The sequence below is a fragment of the Perca fluviatilis genome, chromosome 10, assembly GCF_010015445.1.
Source record: "Perca fluviatilis chromosome 10, GENO_Pfluv_1.0, whole genome shotgun sequence".
NCBI classification, from domain to species: Eukaryota; Metazoa; Chordata; class Actinopteri; order Perciformes; family Percidae; genus Perca; species Perca fluviatilis.
In genome coordinates this window covers 37,594,646-37,616,305 of record NC_053121.1, presented here as the reverse complement: position 1 = coordinate 37,616,305, position 21,660 = coordinate 37,594,646, and the positions used below count along the sequence as shown (strand labels likewise).

The 21,660-nt window shown below is 41.2% G+C and overlaps 1 protein-coding gene across 1 annotated transcript in view; it reads right to left on the bottom strand.

The window, feature by feature from the left end:
* LOC120566569 (diacylglycerol kinase theta) overlaps window positions 1–14,626 on the bottom strand; it is a 45,144-nt gene extending 30,518 nt beyond the window's left edge. Inside the window, exons 1-2 of the mRNA XM_039813086.1 lie at window positions 13,382–14,626; window positions 3,561–3,640 (exon numbers count right to left, since the gene is read on the bottom strand). Coding sequence (XP_039669020.1) covers window positions 3,561–3,640; window positions 13,382–13,607 — 306 coding nt within the window. The 5' untranslated portion in view covers window positions 13,608–14,626. The remainder of the gene's footprint in view (window positions 1–3,560; window positions 3,641–13,381) is intronic.
* Window positions 14,627–21,660: the final 7,034 nt, after the last annotated feature.

Genomic DNA, 21,660 nt, shown 5'->3' with positions numbered 1-21,660 from the left:
CCTTTAAAACCAGGAAAAGACAACACTTAAGCCATTTACGATATTACGAGATCCAAAATCTAAGACGATATCTAGTCTCATATCACAATATCAATATAAAAGCCCTATGTAGATGTGACGTGAGCAACCTGTCTGAAAGTTGTAAGTCTCCTGGTAGCTGTGCCGAGAGAAATCTCAATCATTCCCAATCATGACACTGAGATGTTTTTTTTCCCATTGCCTGTATAATTCCCCCATCCCCCGTCAATATGGGTATACCTCGTCACCCCTACTTCATTATTTAACAACATATACTTTTAAAATATCCAAGTTGTTCGTGGATAAATGTTACTTCATATGAATTCACTTGCCACATACCGAAGTATTTCCAATCCATCAAAACGTTGCTGAAATATTTTGTTCCGATGCTTTCATGGACTCTCTGTGGGCTTCTCCCTTGACTGTATGTCTCCACGTCCCCCCCGATTGCCTGAGAGCTTCTCCTGTACTATACGGTAATTCCTCTACTGTGTGACAGTAAGTCTCGTGGTTATGACCCAATCGTTAGCCTATTGTTATAAAAGTGTCTGCTACGGAGCCATAACGTGAGCTACAAGGTAATGGAGCCTTTTATACATTGTCGTGTTTCTTTAGAAATAAACAACGGACAAATAGAGTCTTTAAACGCTTCAAATGTAAAGTTATTCTCTGTCAAAGTGGCGTCAAAATGAATGGGAGTCAATGGGATGCTAACGGGAGGTGATGGCTTGTTGAGATCAGAATCTCCCCCATAGGAGGTACGCTTCCCGGATGCTCGCTCACCCCCTTGATAAAACATGACACAATGTCCGTCCTGCTGCAGGAGAGACTCGCTGAGAGGCAGACTCAAAGCATGTGAACACAACACAATAAAACATTCATGTTAACGTGGAGAAATAAAACTGTAAACCCGACAACGTGGCTTATTAAAACAACGCATTCTCACGAACGGGTTTGTATGATATCGTGCAAAAATGTATGCACAACAATTTGTACGATATCCTAAGAAATTATGTCCGCTGGCTGGACACCTGACGAAGTTCAGAGTTTTTACCGTTTAGTTTAGCTGACAAAAGGTGAGCGTCATGCAGCGACAACAGTCTTGTATTTTCTCCTTAACTTCTTCCAGGACATGAACACCTGTTTCCTGGGTGAAAGTCTTGTGTTTTCTCCTTAACTTCTTCAGGACATGAACACCTGTTTCCTGGGTGAAAGTCTTGTGTTTTCTCCTTAACTTCTTCAGGACATGAACACCTGTTCCTGGTTGAAGTTGTTTTTCTCCTTAACTTCTTCAGGACATGAACACCTGTTTCCTGGGTGAAAGTCTTGTGTTTTCTCCTTAACTTCTTCCAGGACATGAACACCTGTTTCCTGGTTGAAAGTCTTGTGTTTTCTCCTTAACTTCTTCAGGACATGAACACCTGTTTCCTGGGTGAAAGTCTTGTGTTTTCTCCTTAACTTCTTCAGGACATGAACACCTGTTTCCTGGGTGAAAGTCTTGTGTTTTCTCCTTAACTTCTTCAGGACATGAACACCTGTTTCCTGGGTGAAAGTCTTGTGTTTTCTCCTTAACTTCTTCAGGACATGAACACCTGTTTCCTGGGTGAAAGTCTTGTGTTTTCTCCTTAACTTCTTCCAGGACATGAACACCTGTTTCCTGGGTGAAAGTCTTGTGTTTTCTCCTTAACTTCTTCAGGACATGAACACCTGTTTCCTGGGTGAAAGCTGTGTGTTTTAGGAGCTAAACATCCCCCCCCCCCGACCTCCTCCCTACGAGCTCTTATACAGCAGCAGTCAACGTGCTGCTGACAGTAATAAATACGTGGAGTGCATAGGGATTACAGTGCTTTAATTTCCAGAGATATATGTAGGAATGCATAATGAGAACAGGCTGGTTTTGTATGAACTTAGGCAGATTTATGGCTTTTACAGGACGACTGTACAGCAAGAAATGGCATAAGTAATAAAGATAAGAAGGCATCAAACTCTTGAAATGTTCCAGGGAAGTCTACCTGAACCTGACCACCTGGGGAGAGTATTCAGTATCCTATACAACGTGGCATATTAAACCCAAGATTTTTTTTGTTTTTGTACATATTTGGATAACCCCATGCCAATAAATGCATGAAAATACTTTGGAGGATGGATGGAGTGAATTTAGAGTTGAAGATTGTATGAACACTTAGCATAATGTAGTGGCTCCACACACACAGAGGGATTAGGATTATCCAGTTTGCTTTAAAAGCTGCGAGCCAGCCCTGAATATGACAACGACATTACTAAAACAAAATGACACGTTATATAACTGCACGACATGTTAACATGAAGCACCGGGGGTGGGGTGGGGGGCCTGAACTCAGAGGGCCTGCAGCTGGTTTTCACCCAAACACACGAGAGTATACAGACATCACGAAGGAACTTTAACAAACGACCTATGGGGCGATCAAATGCAACAGAGCTTTACCTTGAATGAAATGACAGATTTCTCTGGGTTTGAACATTGTTGGACACTATAATGCAAGTACACAACTCAACAACATACAGAACATGTACTAACACATTCTCACTCCCATCGCCAGTGACAGACTGGTATCAAAAAAATGGCCCTGGCATTTGCAACACATGAGCCCTGTTTTCAAACCACACCAACCTCACCCAAACATTGATATAAAAAGCCCCAAAACACAGACCGAGAATGCAAAAATTTTGAACACACACTGAAAGGACACGGATTGCTATCGCTACGGTCGGTGACATACGCCAACGACAATTTAACATCTAAGAGAGTCGGCAGATCTACGACATGATATGCACAGCACATAATATAACAGCTCCTCAACAAAAATGGAAAGAGCAATGCTCAGCCTCTGTGTTGGAGCCATTACACCACTTTGTTGTGTTTATATCGGCTACCATCATGTTGGTTATGGCAATTTATATGCAGTTCTATGTTTGAGCACTGGGGGAGCACTGCCTTTGGGAAGGCATAAAAGGTAATCAGCCACAGGTACACAGGTGTGTGGAAAACGGGGAAAGCAGACAGCTTTTCACCGTGTCAGTCGTGGCAGTGTTTGATTTGTTTGACAAGAAAAAATGAGGGGAACTAATCCAGAAATTAAATTAAATGGACTGGAATGCTTGTGCGACGGTGAGCAGGCCTTTAAGGAAAATAAATGGGTCACAGCACCGAAATGGAGACAAATTGCGGACATTGATTATTGGCACGCAGAACACCAAGCACCAAGCAAGTTCTCCCCTGATCCCACTGTACTGGCCTAATGTAGGAGTTGATAAAAGACTCTACACTCTGGGTAGTACACGCATGGAGTGTCAATAACATAGCTTTGAAATTAGGCCCTGTTTACACGAGAACGCTTGCAGGTAAAAATATTAATATATAAGCATCTCTAATCCAAACACCGGTCCTCTCTGCAAGCGCTCGCCCCGGCTCACCGCTGGCTTATTGATCGGTGCAGCAGTTAGTCCGGCTCAGTGATCAGCAGATCGATAAACATCGTGTCGGGCTTGTTTGTTTTACTCACCCGGACCAAAGACGGAGTAATGCAGGAGCAAGCTGAGCGCAGCGTCTTCAGGCATTTCTCGTGACACATGAAGTTACACACTGGAGGAGACAGAGGGGACACAGAGGACAGAGACACACAGGTCCATATGAGTCAAGTCAAGTGGGTTTTATTGTCATTTCAACCATATACTCCAGGGGGTCAAACTCATTTTCCCAGAGGGCCACACTGGAAAAAGAGAATCACACCGAGGGCCAGACATGGAGAGAGTTTATTGACGTGCTTTTGTTACTGCATGTCACTTTGTTTTTTACATTTTGGTAGCTTTTTTTCCTAATTTTTGTTGTTTTTGTTCCGACTTTTTTGTGGCTTTCTCAGACATTTGTCACCTTTTTGTAAATTTGTTGCTTTTCCCACATGTTTGTACGCTTTTTGTTGACACGAAGCCCTACAAAGGTCATAAAAAGAGTTCCTTTAGCCATCGTAGAATTTTAGCAAATCAAGCAAAACAATGATAATGTTTTTTAACAACAACAACCGGTTTCTCAGCCTGAATATGAAAACTCTCTCTGCTTCTTCTGGGGGAATTTCTAATTTCTCAGAGTCGGCAAATCTGCCCAAATTCTGCTTTGAATGTCAGGTAACTGCAGTTTACTTTTTAGTTTGCCGCACAAGTAGGCGGGACAAAATTAAAAATGTATTGTGAACCCAAATTGATATACGGGCCGGATCTAAATCTTCAACGGGCCAGATCCGGACTTGAGTTTAACACATGTGATATACTCTGGATATAGTGAGACGAAACAACGTGGTTTTACATGCTGAGCACGCGGTTACATTTAAAATATATAATAACGACATTTGACACAGGCTACATTTAGTGCACACACATTATAGATTATACATAAAGTGCAATATACTTAAAGTAGAGCATTTAAGACAGACAAGGGACAGGACAGACAACAGAAGACAGGGCATAAGTAGACTTGTAACAGAGCACTGATTGCTAAAGGTTAAGTTCACGGTGAGGTATGAAGGTAGAATATATAGAATTTAGCAGCAGCAAAAAAGTGCAGGAGTGCATTTCAGTTCAGTGTGAAAAATGTGCATCATGTTTGGTTGTTACAGCGGCTACCAGCGTGGAGAACCCCGTTTACGTAGCACCGAAGGAAGACACGAGAGACGTTCTGCGGCTTCTCGTGGCACTCACACTGCAACTGCAATCAGCTGGCGTGCATGAGGACTTTCCTTAACTACGCCCACAGACAGGTGGCTCGTCAGCGTTAATCACAACTTAAATCACAAACGAAGTTTGCCCTTCATTAAATGAAAACACAAATGAACATTCAATAATTGAGAGCAACATTCAACTGTTGTTCAACAGTCTGACTGCTTGAGAGAAGAAGCTCTTCCCCAGCATAAACAAGTTCAAGTTCATTGTCATATGCATATTAGTACAAAGTACCACAGCAATGAAATACAATGTGCCTCAGCACTCTCTCAGCACTAGTCAATAATACCAATTTTAAAAACATAATAGCATTAAAAACATTATAAAATATCCAACATAATATACATAAGTGACTAAGTTCAGACCACAGCCCTCCTTCCTGTTGTGCTATCGTTCAATAACCTTATTACCCGGGGGTAAAAACTATCCCTAAAATGTGTTGTGCGCGTTTGGATGCTCTGCAAACGTCTCCCCGAGGGAAGATGGGAGAAGAGATTGTATGCCGGATGACTAGAATCCTGCAGAATACCTCGTCCCTTCTTAGTGCTGCGTTTCCAGTAAATGTGTCGGAGCAATTCATATCAGTCATCAGTCAGACAAAAAAAAAAAAAAGTTCATAAGATAAGAAGGTACAAGGTATAAGGTCACTTTGAGGGCAATTTGGATTACAGCCAGCAGTAACAATATATATACCAAACAACAACAAATAAACACAACCACAGTACTACATAATTTAAATTTACATGATATTATTAACAATGGGGATAACAGCCGGGATGAATGACCTTTTAAATCTATTTGTTCTGCAACTCGGCAGACTACATCTACGCCCGGAGGGTAGCAACATAAATTCACCCCACAAGGGATGACTCGGATCAGCCAGGTTGGCTCTTGCCTTCTTCAAGGATCTGGCCTTCTACAGGTCATGTAGGTCATCTAACGGTGTGCCGCACTTTCGCTGCACACCTTCACGATACCTTGAATGCGATTTTTCTGTTCAATAGAAAGTGACCCGTGCCAGCAGATAAAAGAGAAAGCAAGAACTGATTCGTTAAAACATTTTCATAAAAACTTAAAACTGCGAAGCTTACAAAGAAAGTGCATGCGCTGATGTACTTTTCTTTTGTTTTGTTTTTTCTTTTACACACAGCATCAACCTGGGACTCAAAGCACAGTTTACTGTCTATCACAGTCCCAAGATATGTGTTCTGCTGCACTAGTTCAACTGGTTGATTGTCCATTACAACTGGGAAAGTACAGTGGGATTTCTTCTGAAGTCAATGCACATCTCTTTCACTTTTGCCACTTTAAAAGGTCCCATGGCATGAACATTTCACTTTATGAGGTTTTTTAACATTAATATGAGTTCCCTCAGCCTGCCTATGGTCCCCCAGTGGCTAGAAATGGTGATAGGTGTAAACCGAGCCCTGGGTATCCTGCTCTGCCTTTGAGAAAATGAAAGCTCAGATGGGCCAATCAGGAATCTTCTCCTTATGAGGTCATAAGGAGCAAGGTTACCTCCCCTTTCTCTGCTTTGCCTACCCAGAGAATTTGGCCCCCCCATGAGAGAGAGAGAGAGAGAGACATCATGGCTTTCAAATGAGCAAAGTGGCAGTTGGTCAAGTCTGTAATAAAAGAGACTTCAGATACAGTATTAGGGGACCACTAAGGTCTATATAAAAGACTTCAGATCCAGTATTAGGGGACCACTAAGGTCTATATAAAAGAGACTTCAGATACAGTATTAGGGGACCACTAAGGTCTATATAAAAGAGACCTCAGATACAGTATTAGGGGACCACTAAGGTCTATATAAAAGAGACTTCAGATACAGTATTAGGGGACCACTAAGGTCTATATAAAAGAGACTTCAGATACAGTATTAGGGGACCAATAAGGCCTATATAAAAGAGACTTCAGATACAGTATTAGGGGACCACTAAGGTCTATATAAAAGAGACTTCAGATACAGTATTAGGGGACCACTAAGGTCTATATAAAAGAGACTTCAGATACAGTATTAGGGGACCAATAAGGTCTATATAAAAGAGACTTCAGATACAGTATTAGGGGACCACTAAGGTCTATATAAAAGAGACTTCAGATACAGTATTAGGGGACCACTAAGGTCTATATAAAAGAGACTTCAGATACAGTATTAGGGGACCACTAAGGTCTATATAAAAGAGACTCCAGATACAGTATTAGGGGACCACTAAGGTCTATATAAAAGAGACTTCAGATACAGTATTAGGGGACCACTAAGGTCTATATAAAAGAGACTTCAGATACAGTATTAGGGGACCACTAAGGTCTATATAAAAGAGACTTCAGATACAGTATTAGGGGACCACTTTGTACCCGGACGTGTTAGACGCCTTTTTCTGTTTGTTTTTGCTTTTTCCAACGTTTTAAATTGTAAAATTTTTCTTCTGAACATTTTCAGCGCATGTTTCTACGTCCCATATGTTCTGATTATAAAAGAAAAATTTAAAACGGGTCAATGTGACCAGACGTCAACACAAAGGTTAAGTGAAAAGAGCAGGAAACGTGAGAAATGTGAGAGTCTGACAGTACTGATGCGTGTGTGTCTGAGTGTGTTCAAATGTCATACAGTGATCTGCAGCTCAGATAGAGACACGCTCGGAGTTTAATCTGTCAAGAAGAAGAGGAAACATGTTTTTATCTCATTCCCATTGCAAGTTATTTAAAGAACTTCATTCTTATCTGGACGAAAGAAGAAATCTGCAGCCCTCAGACATACACTACTCTGAGTTCAGGGCTCCTACTTGAACGTTTTTCAGTAAAAACCTAAAATGCTCTATGATATCATGTAAGGGCAATGCTTGTAGCTGAGGGGGGATAGCAGCCTGTTGTTGGAGTGACGTGGTGCTGAACCGTCACACTGTGGTAAACCTCAAATGTTCGCTCGGACAGTTTCGCACACAGAGCTTGACGTCAACAACTCTGCAGGCAAACGCTTCATCTAAATCACATGTAACTACTTAAAAAGTCGACTAATGTATTAATTATTATTACATAATTATTGCTGCAGCTTCTCCAAAGCTTGGTGGAAATATAACTCAGTGAATTTACTCACTCAAGTACACTTTCGATGTACTTCTACTTCACTTGAGTGTTTCCATTTTATATTGTTGTGTGTGTGTGTGTGTGTGTGTCTGTGTGTATGAGTGTAGTGGGAGTATGTGTGTGTGTCTGTGTGTGTGTGTATGTATGTGTGTGTGTATACTATAAGTTAGGGGGGGATTTTCTTGTCTTTTTATCACAGTCTGGGTTAAGTCAAAGGTTAGAGAAAATATTGATTTAGATCACACGTTGTCAAACTCGAGGCCCGAGGGCCAAATCCGGCCCCTCGCAGATTTTCATCCGGCCCGAATATCAATTTAGGTTCACAGTAAATTTTGGCCCATCTAGTTTTTGTAGCTTTTTAAAAATGTTTTGTCGCCTTTTTCGATGTTTTTTTCCGATGTTTTTGTCCCTTTTTTTTAACCTTTAGTGTGGCTTTTTTCTTTGATGACTGAGTTACTTTTTTCGGTTCTTTATGTCGACCAAAACTGTGAGTGAGAAGACCAGATGAGACATGCAGTAATACAGTCAAAGATATAAAAGTATCCAAAGAGCACCATGTCATGGGACCTTTAATGTGGACATGTGGAGTTATGTTTGACCGTATGTATCAGGGATGCACCGAATCCAGGATTTGGCTTCTGATTCGGCTGAATTTTGTGCTTTTTGACGGGGGTCTGCTTTCTGCCGAACCTTTGAATGTTTTTCCCAGCGAACCGAAACCTATGCTTGCACTCGGCGCGCTACGCTGCTCGCCGTAGTGACGGCGCTGTTGATTACGGGAAGGTGTTTACGTAGGTGGAGCGTTCAATGCAGCAGGCTGTGAGAAAGTGGACATGGATCTGGTGAGCAGAACGAGTTGTTGTTTGGCAGGGGGTCATCCCTATGTTCCCCGGGTCCTATGTTCCCCGCTCGGGGAACATAATTCCCTGTTTTTCCCCAAACAAAAAGGGTCCTATGTTCCCCTGTAGCAATACATACCGGGGAACATAGGACCCTTTTTCTGAAAAAGGGTCCTATGCTCTCTGCAATCTATCAATCTTTACGGTAGACTCTCAGCATGGCCAGCAGGCCTACCGTCGCATGGCCCACCTTAGGGTTATGGTGCGTTCTTTTTGTCCACCGAAGTCGTTTTACGAGTTGTTTTCCGGAGTTACGACCCGGAAGTTGCAAAAAGAACGCCCCCCCGAGGTCGTATTTACGACTCGTCAAGTCGTCTGAACTCAGAGGACCCCGAGCTCACTTTCAAAGATGGCTACGTCGTGCATCACACGTAGTAAACATTGTGGTTATCTACAATTTTAAGCACTTTTGTCTTTGTTGTAACCAAATGAAGAAGTCGCATACATATACGCTGTATACTGCTACCTATAGGCATGTCTCTACAGTCTTATTAGGAGTTAAACATAGCGCTGTATACTGCTACCTATAGGCATGTCTCTACAGTCTTATTAGGAGTTAAACATAGAGCGCTGTATACTGCTACCTATAGGCATGTCTCTACAGTCTTATTAGGAGTTAAACATAGGCCTGTATACGCTGCTACCTATAGGCATGTCTCTACAGTCTTATTAGGAGTTAAACATAGCGCTGTATACTGCTACCTATAGGCATGTCTCTACAGTCTTATTAGGAGTTAAACATAGAGCTGTATACTGCTACCTATAGACATGTCTCTACAGTCTTATTAGGAGTTAAACATAGCCGTATACTACGCTACCTATAGGCATGTCTCTACAGTCTTATTAGGAGTTAAACATAGTGCTGTATACTGCTACCTATAGGCATGTCTCTACAGTCTTATTAGGAGTTAAACATAGCGCTGTATACTGCTACCTATAGGCATGTCTCTACAGTCTTATTAGGAGTTAAACATAGCGCTGTATACTGCTACCTATAGGCATGTCTCTACAGTCTTATTAGGAGTTAAACATAGGGCTGTATACTGCTACCTATAGGCATGTCTCTACAGTCTTATTAGGAGTTAAACATAGCTGTATACTGCTACCTATAGGCATGTCTCTACAGTCTTATTAGGAGTTAAACATAGCGCTGTATACTGCTACCTATAGGCATGTCTCTACAGTCTTATTAGGAGTTAAACATAGCGCTGTATACTGCTACCTATAGGCATGTCTCTACAGTCTTATTAGGAGTTAAACATAGCACTGTATACTGCTACCTATAGGCATGTCCCTACAGTCTTATTAGGAGTTAAACATAGAGCTGTATACTGCTACCTATAGGCATGTCTCTACAGTCTTATTAGGAGTTAAACATAGCGCTGTATACTGCTACCTATAGGCATGTCTCTACAGTCTTATTAGGAGTTAAACATAGCGCTGTATACTGCTACCTATAGGCATGTCTCTACAGTCTTATTAGGAGTTAAACATAGCGCTGTATACTGCTACCTATAGGCATGTCTCTACAGTCTTATTAGGAGTTAAACATAGCGCTGTATACTGCTACCTATAGGCATGTCTCTACAGTCTTATTAGGAGTTAAACATAGCGCGTATACTGCTACCTATAGGCATGTCTCTACAGTCTTATTAGGAGTTAAACATAGCGCTGTATACTGCTACCTATAGGCATGTCACTACAGTCTTATTAGGAGTTAAACATAGCTGGTATACGCTACCTATAGGCATGTCTCTACAGTCTTATTAGGAGATAAACATAGCGCTGTATACTGCTACCTATAGGCATGTCACTACAGTCTTATTAGGAGTTAAACATAGCACTGTATACTGCTACCTATAGGTAGCTGTCTGCGTATTGTATTATGTGTAATATGTCAATAACTGGGTGAATAGAATCCTAAATGTTACTAAAAATGTTACAAAAATCCATCTTTTCTCCGACTCGTAGTATCGTGTGACAAAAAGAACGCAACAACCCCGCAGGTTATTCGTTTTTCGACACGGATGTGACGTCACGCTCGAGCTACTAGTCGCGATTACAAGACAAAAAGAACGCACCATAAGGGTTAAGGTTAGGGTTAGATAAAGCGACATAATTAACAGAGCAGCCAAAGAGCCGCATGCAGCTCGAGACCTGCAGGTTTGCCACCCCTGACCTAATCTTTCCTCGTCTAGGCCTATTTGCATATGCGCGTCAAACAGCCCGTAGGCCTACATAGGCCTATTTGTCATGGAATTTGGCAGTAATGGTGGAAAAAGTAACAGACCGGGGAACATAGGACCCTTTTTTTTTGAAAAAAGGGTCCTATGTTCCCCAGTCTCATACAAAGAGGGGAACATAGGACCCAGGGTTCAGGGTCCCGTTTGGCAGTACTTTCAGTCAAAAGAAGGCCATCAAGTCCAGCTACATGTTCAATTTGTTCAATGCAGCAGGCTGTGAGAAAGTGGACATGGATCTGATGAGCAGAAAAAGTAGTTTTTTGGCAGAACTTTCAGTCAAAAGAAGGCCATTCAAGTCCAGCTACATGTTCAATCTGTTCAATGCTGATTGGTCGGGTGGTGGCGAGGACCCTAAACTATACACAACATGGCCTCAAATACTGTGGGCGGGGCTTAGATTACAAAAAAAAAAAAACTATCTTGACTTTGTGTTGTTATTGTTGTGATGTGATGTGTAGGCTACACACAGGCAGATGATGACACACTTTGATGACATCACATGTTTTTGTTGTTAATCCAACTCAACGGCCTAAAGAAGAAAACGTTACGCAATCGAGCCGAGCAGCTTTTAATGCACAGCTGCTGTTTGTGACTGATGATGATGATGATGATGATGATGATGATGATGATGATGATGATGATGAGGATGATGATTCCGCTCTCTGCCACACAAACACGCCTCCTGTTGCCATGCCAACCCAGAGGAAGTAAATCATGACTTAACTGCAGCTCTGATCACGGACAACCAGTCTGTTACTGGGCAGAGTGGAGAGTGTGTGTGTGTGTGTGTGTGTGTGTGTGTGTGTGTGTGCTGCATGATCGATGGGTTGTCTTCTCTTCAGCTCGCCTGTTGAATTCCTGATTCAGTCGTGGCTTTGTGAGAAGAAAAGGAAGAAGGAGAAATGGGTGGAAAGGATTGAAGAGAAAGGAAGTAAAGAAAGAAAATGAGATGAAAGGAAAGAAACGGGAAAAGGAAGAAATTAAAGAAAGGAAGGAAAGAGGAGGAAAGCAAAGAAAATGAAAGGAAATAATGGAAGAAAAGGAGAGGAAAAAGAGGGAGCAAAAGACAGAAAATAAAGGAAATGAAAAGGAGAGAAAAGAAAGGAAAGAGGATGTCAGAAAAGGAAATGTAAAAGGCAATTAAAGAGAAGGAAATAAAGGAAGGAAAGGAAAGAAAAATGGAAAGACCATAAAATGACAGGAAAGCAAAGAGACGAAGAAGAAAAAGGAAGTGAAGAAGAATGAATTAAGGATGGCGCCTGGTTGCTCATGTTTGCTGCAGTTGATGCATCTTTCAGTTCAGCAGAAAGACACACAAACACGACACACACACACACACACACACACACCAGACACACACACATCCAACACATAACAGACACACACACACAACACACGACACACACACACACACACACACACACACACGCAACATACAACAGACACACACATAAAAACACACGACACACACACACACACACACACACACACACACCAGACACACACACATCCAACACATAACAGACACACACACACGCAACACACGACACGACACACACACACACACACACACACACACACAACAGACACACACACACCCAAAACATAACAGACACACACAACGAACACACACACCGAACAGACACCCACCACACAACAGACACACACACCCAACACACAACAGACACACACACACCCAACAGACACACACACCAAACACACAACAGACACACACACACACACACACACACACCCAACAGAGACACACACACGAAAACACAACAGACACACACACACACACACACCCAACAGAGACACACACCGAAAACACAACAGACACACACACCCAACACACACCGATAACACAATGAACACACATACCGAACAGACACAGATCACACAACAGACACACACACACTGAAAAGACACACACACCGAACACACAACAGACACACACACCGAACACATAACACATAACACATAACAAACACACACACACACACACACACACACACACACACACACACACACACACACACACACACACACACACAAACAGACACAGAACACACAACGAACACACACCGATAACACAATGTGTAGGCCTATATTTCAACTGAACCAGATCCCAGTCCGGTCTCACAGTTCAGCTCCAGGGTCAGACACATGTTTTCTTCTAGGTGAAATCCACTGAAGGAGACACCCAAACACACCTTGTTTAGGGTCACCTGTAGCTCCACGTGCAGGATTGGTGGTTCAATTCCCACTGGGATCATACACCAGGGCATGCACTTATGGAGTTCAAGTTTTTCCTAGCCTATACATAATGAATGGTAGCCTATCTATAAATAAAACACTGTCGGCTATGTGTGTTCTTACCTTCACACAGGAAGCCGATGAGACCCCAGATGAAGTCGCTGCAGCTGTGGCAGAACGTGGGCTTGGTCAGGGTGACTTTCTTGAGGCAGTGGCCCGGTGCGAAGCTCTGGTGCTTGGGCCGGACACCAGGGGACTGCTGCGCCCTTTTCTTCCCGGTCAGAGGGCTCGTTGTCCGGCTGTCCGCGGCGTCAGGGTCCGCCGGTCTGGCCCAGCCGGAGTCCGCCATGTCCTCCAACACACAAACTCACCGACACGATTGCGACAACACGGGGTGTTACTGTGTTCACTTGTGATGCAGAAAAGCCTGGATGGCTAATAAATATTCCACCCCCGGTGGCGAAACATCCCACCGGGCCGGAGAGAGCGGTGCAGCCCCGGCTGCAGGGCGCCGTGCTCGGTATGTGTCCTGGCGCTTCCCCCCCAGGCTTCAGAAGCTTTTTTATCCAGGTCCTACAATAAAGAGTAGGCAACCAGGTCACGACTTTTGGTGTTCAAACAAGATTAGTTTTCAAACCCCTACACTGGAGAATCAGAATCATGATTCCACCGGCTGGATTCAGCGGTGCCACCCAGCGGTGCTACCCGGCGGTGAGGGCGCTGCTGTCGGCGTGTTTACCCAGAGCTTCCCGCCTCATAGGCTGGCAACATCAAACATCAAAACTCCTGAAATATTAATAGTGTATCCACCTTCCTGAAACACAGCGTGGGTGTTCCACAGTGGCAGTAAAGGTTGGTTTGTAAGCCTTTTCGTCGTCTTTTTCTCAGAGATCCGTCCAATGCACAGAGAGCCGAGTCCCTCCGCCCGGAGACAGCGGTGCCACCCAGCGGCGCTGCACCGAGGAGAGCTCCGTGCTCGGTGTAGTTCCCGAAGCCCCCCCTCTTTTGGGAAGCCGGGTAAATAAAATATGAAATATCGATCCGGTAAAGCTGGATGCCGGGTGTTTGCGGCTGTATGAAGTCTTTGAAATGGATGTTTATTTTCAGTCAAAACGTTGAGCCATGCAGCCGGAAACATGCACGTTCAGAGTAAGACACGACAAACCGGCTGGGGAAATGTCCGAAACTCGCCGCAGGGTTTGGAGACAAATGTTATTCAACAAGTGTGAAGTGAGCCGGAGGGGGTTGCTCTCATTTTGGTTTTTTTTTCTTCTTCCTTCTCCGGGGCTGATTCTTCTTCCGCGTCAGAGTCTCCAACACTGATTTACTCCTCCTCCTCCCCTCCCCTTCATCTCTTATCTCCTTTCCTTATTCCCTTCCTTCATTCCTCCCTCCATTTCCTCCCCATCATTAAGGTTCTGCTGCATCTCATTAAATGAATAACTCGCAAACAACATAGGCTATTATTCTGCCACCTTTTCCTTCCTCATTGTGTTTCTTTCCTTCCTCTTTTTCTTTCCTTCCTCTTTTTCTTTTTGCGCCTCCTTCCTCTGTTTGTCTCATTATGTTGTTTTTAATCTCTTTATATATTTCTATATTTGGACCCTGTGTGCTCATTCATGCAAACAGTCACCGTTATGACAGTAAAGCTAGGTTTGTATTATAAAATATGTGCATTTAGACACTTTCCCTCTGGATATTTGATGTTTTTGGCCTTCTTGCACCTCATCACGGTGTCATGATAGTGGTGCAACAAGTTGAAGACGCAGTTGCAGGCTGAATAGACACAAAATAAATCTAAATACAGCAGCATTTTTAAATAAGGAAAGATAAGACAAACCTTAATTGATCCCCAGGGTAAGTGCAGTAGTTGCAACAGCACAAAGACAGAAAGAACTACATAAATAAATACATTATTAAGAAGTATATAAAGCATTAACATTAAGAATGACAAAAGAACAAACACTGGAAATGGAAAAACTCACTTTAACAGTAAGAAATCAAATAGAAAAATGGAATAAATTGTATCCAGAGCATATAGTTAGAAGAATAATTAAATGTTCTAATAAGTGCATACTGTAGATCAGGGGTGTCAAACTCAACTTCACTAAGGGCCACACTGTAAAAGAAGAATCGCATCAAGGGCGAGAGATGTAGAGTGTATTTTCATGCTTTTATTTCAAAAAAGTCAAATATCTTTGACTGTGTTATTCCATGTCTCATATAGTCTTCTCACTTACAGTTTGGTCGACATAAAGCCCTGAAAAAGGCAGCAAATAGTTCCTTAGAAATCTTAGAATTCAGCAAATCAAGCAAAACAAAGATTACATTTTGAAAGTTGACTCACAGCAACCTGTTTCCCAGCTTTAATTTAGAAAACTCTGCTTCTGGGGGAATTTCTGGGAGTCTCAAAGTCGGCAAATCTACCAAATTCTGCTCTTAAGTGTTGTGTAGTTGCTGTTTGAAAAACAGTTTTCTGTCTTTTTGTTTTGGTGAACAACTAGGCCGGTCGACATTAATCGTGAACCTAAACTGATATGTGGGCCGGATCAAAACCTGCCAGAGGCCCGGGTTCGGCCCGCGGGCCTTGAGTTTGACACATGGGCTGTAGATGGATATGCTTGCACACACACACACACACACACACACACACACACACACACAAACCACACACACACACACACACACACACACACACACACACACACACACACACACACACACACACAGATGTGCACAAACACAGACACAAACCACACAGACACAATTACACACACACACAGTGAGAAACACACATACAGAGACACACACAGACACAAACACAAACACACACACACACACACACACACACACACACACACACACACACACACACACACACACACACACACACACACACACAAAGTGGAACTGCCCCCTCTTTTTTGTGTGCGTTTTGTTGCTGTCTTATTTTCTGTCTTTCTGTGTTTTTTATTATTTCTATTTTTATTTTTATTTAATTTTTATTAACTTTATTTATTTTTTAAGAATGTAATGCGTTTTGCACTTGACACTAAGAAAAGTACTACAATAAAGTAATAATAATAAAAAAAAAGAAGTATATAAAGCAGTGTGTTTTGTAAGTCTTGCATAGCCAGTTCTATCTCCACAGCGATGTGGAGTAAGGTCTGGCTACACCACTGATGCATTCTGGGATAGGATATCGTTTGCATTTCTTTAAACCAATCACAATCATCTAAGCTCCGGACGCAGCGACAGTGGCTCTGCTAAATAGTCTTGTTTTGGTGGAACATTTGCACCCAGCAAAAGAAAACTCCTCATAAAATATTAAATGAAGTTAACTGTTGACACAATACAGTACCGTGAGCTATTTAAATCAGCTGATACATGGTTAAACCTCATTGGCTCTTACCAGTGTATCTCTGTGTGTACTTCGTCCACAGCAATCCCACCAATCAGTCCCAAAACCTCCCAGTTAGAGAGGAAATTATCCTAAACATATTCTTTGTTAATCTCTACAATCGTTCCCTGAAAGAACCGAGCAGACCTGCCTGGTTGTACCATCCAAATGTTCTTCAGAACTTGACATTTTCAACGTGTAGCTCGCTAGCTCAAAGTTAGTTGTTGATTCCCGAAGAAAACGGAGTTTGAGTTTTGTAAGTGCATGATCTGTCCTGTCAGAAACCTGCTTTTTGGTCATTAAGGTCTTTGTCCAGTTCTATCGAGAGTCTTTCCACCAAAACCGGTTCCTTCCCGAGACTATTTTAAACGTAATCTTGTCTCTAACAAGGACTTGATAGTGTTGTGTTTTGGGTAAATCCGCTTGACACTGTACTTGATCATAAAGGTTTTATTACATCAAGTTTCCAGCATCAGTGACGGGAAGACCCGGAGAGACAAAGCCAGTATGCACTCTGACTTGCTGCAGCAAGAACATGGTTTATAAGGGGTATGTTTAAGTAACATGTTAGATAAAGTAAACAGTTGTGAGTTGGTAAGTAAAGGTCTGAGTCCCTTTGGGGGGGGGGGGGGCTCCAACACTACTCATAAAATCATTGATCTCACTCAGCCACCTAATCACAGAATCAAATAGGACATTCTCTTCAACACATCACTCTGCTGAGAGGAAAATCATTGACCTTACATCCCTAACATAGTGCTCATGATTTCTCAGCATATTTGAGCTTTATACAGACTTTAAACTTATAGGGCCAGATACCACAATAGCATTCACAACTCTGGCGAGGAGGTTGATACTGCTGAAATGGAAACCCCCAGTCCCACCTACCTTTACAAACTGGGTTAGGGAGGTGCTTTATTTTCTTAAATTAGAAAAAATAAGACTGACTTTGATTGGCAAGGCTGTCTCGACTGAGAAGTCCTGGAATCCCTTCCTGTTTTATGTCAATAGCACAGGATGTTTGATCTCTGTGCACTAAGTACTGCAATGAGCCTGTGAGTGGGTTTTCTTAATTTTTATTTAATATTATTACGGATTTATTTTTAATTGGGGTGTGTGTGTATGTATACGTGTGTATATATGTCTATGCATGTACATATATTTATGATCTGCCAACTTAGATGGTGTTTTCTTTTTATCCTATTTCTCTATTTATTAGTTTATTTTATTTATTTTTAGTATTTTTTATTTTATCTATTCTTTTCTAATGTATTTACCTGTTTATTTATTTATCCTTGTGCTCTCTTCCTCTATTAACCCATCATTTTAGTTTTTCTTTTGTTTGTTTTTCTTTACTTTTCAACCATATGTCCCCACCTGCTGGGGCTAGGTGCCGTGGGGAGGGTTGGTATCTGTCTTGTGATATGTTGAATTTACATCTGCAATTACTATTGTATGGAACAGTATTGTTTGCCTTAGGGCTGGGTGATATGGAGAAAATCAAATATCACGATATTTTTGACCTAATACCTCGATATTGATACCGCAACGATATCATAGTGTTGACTATTGGCGCTTTCACAAAATATTTACACAATGAGATTTTAGATAAATAATCATCAGTAATGTGGATATAATGACTAAGTGGATAAAGGTGAATGATAGAACAGTTACAACAGTCTGGTAAGATCAGAAAATGACATCACTTTACTGTAATGCAGCCTTTAAAACCAGGAAAAGACAACACTTACACGATATCAATATAATATCAATATATTGTCCAGCTCTAGTTTGCCTGTTTGTTTAATAACTATATAAAATCCAATAACAGATTGTTTAAAAACAAAAACAAAAAAAACTTAATCTTGTCTTTACATGAGGGAAATCTTTGGATCTTCAAATTTTTGACCCACAAGTAACAAATAAAATGACTTTAAACGTAATCGGGGAATGATCATGTAAAAAGTGAATGCAGGATCAAATACATATTACTGAACACAAGGGCAGAAATTCAGTATAAAAAGTCATCAGCAGACCATCACACTTTGATGTTAAATAAAGCCAATTGTAAAGTAAATATTAAAGCTACTGTTCCAGTTTTTGGTCACATTCATGTCAAGATAAATGCGAATAATATTCTCTTCAGGTCCTCAGGGTGGTGCTAAAGGAATTATGAAACATTTCATTCCATTATTGTTATGTTATAATAAAAAAAATATTTTGTTGTGCAGTGGTTTCCTGTGCAGACAGGGTTGTACCTGCTGTACATGACCACTAGATGTCAGCGTGAGACTCATTTTGCTCCATCATACTCTAGTGTTGCTGCTAATTTCAGGGAATCACCTCCAGCTGATCTCTTTGCACGTTGCAGAATTTATTTGAACTCTTCTGTTGTCTTCGGGTCAAATCTGACCTATTTTCAAAAAGTTTCTACATCACAAATTTGGGTTTCTTTTAACCAAATTGTCAAAGAAAGTAACATGGATGGTTCCATACAATGCTCTTTACAAGTAAGTACACTCTTCATTGAATTTGGGTGTTTTATTCTATTTTATAGCATTTGGAAAAAAAGAAGACAAAAGAACGTTGAAGAAATTGACATAAATGTCAGAAAAATATAAAACAAATTGGAGGAGAAAAACTGACAAAATCATCAGAAAAAGTTACCAAAAAAATGGACAAAACATCAGGAAAAGTGAGAAAAACGTAGAAAAAATTGTGTTGAAAATGAAAAAAAAGTTTTAATTTAAACGACTGGAAGACAACACAAGGGTTAAAGAGCAACTTGCAGGTTCGGGACCCCAGTGAGTCAATGGGTACATCTCATGGCCCTTATTTGATAGCTCCTTGACTCCTCTGTCCTCGGCTGAACCGGAAGTTGCTGTCTCAAAACTCTTGTTTCTGCCCCGAGGACCGAGGAGGGATCATTGAGGAGGGGTCATCGAGGAAACAGGAGAGCAGCCTTCCCAGAAGCTGTTCATCTGAAGGAGTTGCAAACTCTGCCCAAGCAGCTGACGAATTCATGTAAAAGAATCATCTCCAGGGCCCAGTTTTTCAAAAGTAATCCAGCGGGATTTTGGGTCACGGATTAGGTAAAATCTTGGAAATGGGTTTTTCAAAAGCAAAAGAGGGATTCTGAACTAAGATCAGATCACGTAATCCAGGGGTGTCAAACTCAATTTCACTAAGGGCCACACTGGAAATGACAATCACAATGGCCCAGTTTAAAAAAAAAATGTAATCTGGATCACATTGATATGGATTTGGAAATCCCATGATTTGCAATCTAGGATCACCTGATCCATCTTACTTTTATGCCAGTTTTTTAAAGGAATATTGGATTGGATCACTGTGATCCAAATACTAAAATTTCAGGTTTACCAAATCCTGTTGACCAGAGCCTTAAATAGAACCAACAGTGTAGCCTACTGGCTCAGCAAAGAACAACAGGTAGGCAACATACCGGTGGCCACAAATAGCCATTGTTTGTTTTAATTTTAAGAAACGGAAACATTCTAATAAACAAAAACATTTTACATTCCTTATTCCTTATATAAGTGTGTTTTGTTTACCATATCTCATGAGATGTGACATGCTTCATATATGTTTCAAATATGAAGAAATGTATATATCATCAGTAAACATTGATTTTGTGATCATTCACTTAAAAAAAAACAGTCTCTGATTTTATTTGGTTCGAAATATCACAACTGAATCTACCCTTCTGATGGGATCAGGATAATCCTGGATCAAATAGATCCCAAACCAAGTTCAAAGTTTTGAAAAAGGCAGGTTTGATCCAGATCAAATGTAAGATTGGATTACATGGTCTGATCTTAGTTCGGAATCCCTCTTTTGCTTTTGAAAAACCCATTTCCAAGATTTGATCCAATCCGTGATCCGAAATCCCACTGGATTACTTTTGAAAAACTGGGCCAATAAGGGTCAGACATGTTGAGTTTATTGACATGCTTTTATTTAGCAAAAAAAAGTCAATTAACTTTGCATTATTGCATGTCTCATATAGCTTTCTCCCATACAGTTTGGTCGACATAAAACCCTAAAAAAGTCAGCAAAAAAGTTTCTTAGCCATCGTAGAATTTAGCAAATCATGGAAAACAAACATTACAAATTTAAAAACAGCTGCCACCCAGCTGACTCACCACAACCTGTTCACAGCTTGAATATAAAAATAACTCTCTGCTTCTGCGGGGAATTCTGCGTCTCAAAGTCGGCAAATCTGTCAAATTCTGCACGGCAGTGTCGCATAATTACAGTATGAAAAACAGATTGCTGATTTTTTTATTTTGGTGTGGTGCACAACTAGTTGGGCCAAAATTAGCTTGCAAGGGGCCAGATTTGGCCCCCGGGCCTTGTGTTTGACACATGTGACGTAATCCGATTTTACATTTGATCTGGATCAAAACTGCCTTTTGGGTTTTTCAAAACCTTGAACTTGGTTTGGGATCTATTTGATCAAAAAAACAACAACTGGATTATCCTGATCCCATCAGAAGGGTGGATTCAGTTGTGATATTTGGAGCCAAATAAAATCAGAGACTTTTTAAAAAAAGTGAATGATCACAAAATCAATGTTTACTGTGAGATGATACATACATTTCTTCATATTTGAAGCATATATGAAGTGTGTCACATCTAATGATTTTTGACTATTGGATAGTATTGCTTTTGTTTTGTTATTTAACATTATAACACAATAAGGAATGTAAAATGTTTCTGTTTATTACAGTTTTTCTGTTTCTTAAAATTAAAACAAACAATGGCTATTTGTGGCCACCAGTATGTTGCCTGTTGTTCTTTGCTGAGCCAGTAGGCTACACTGTTGGTTCCATTAAAGCACACGTGTCAAACTCAAGGCCCGCGGGCCAAATCCGGCCCCTCACAAGTTTTGATCCGGCCTGCATATCATTTTAAGTTCACGATAGATTTTGGCCCACCTAGTTGTGCGCAGAAATCAAAAAACTGTAATTATGTGACACTC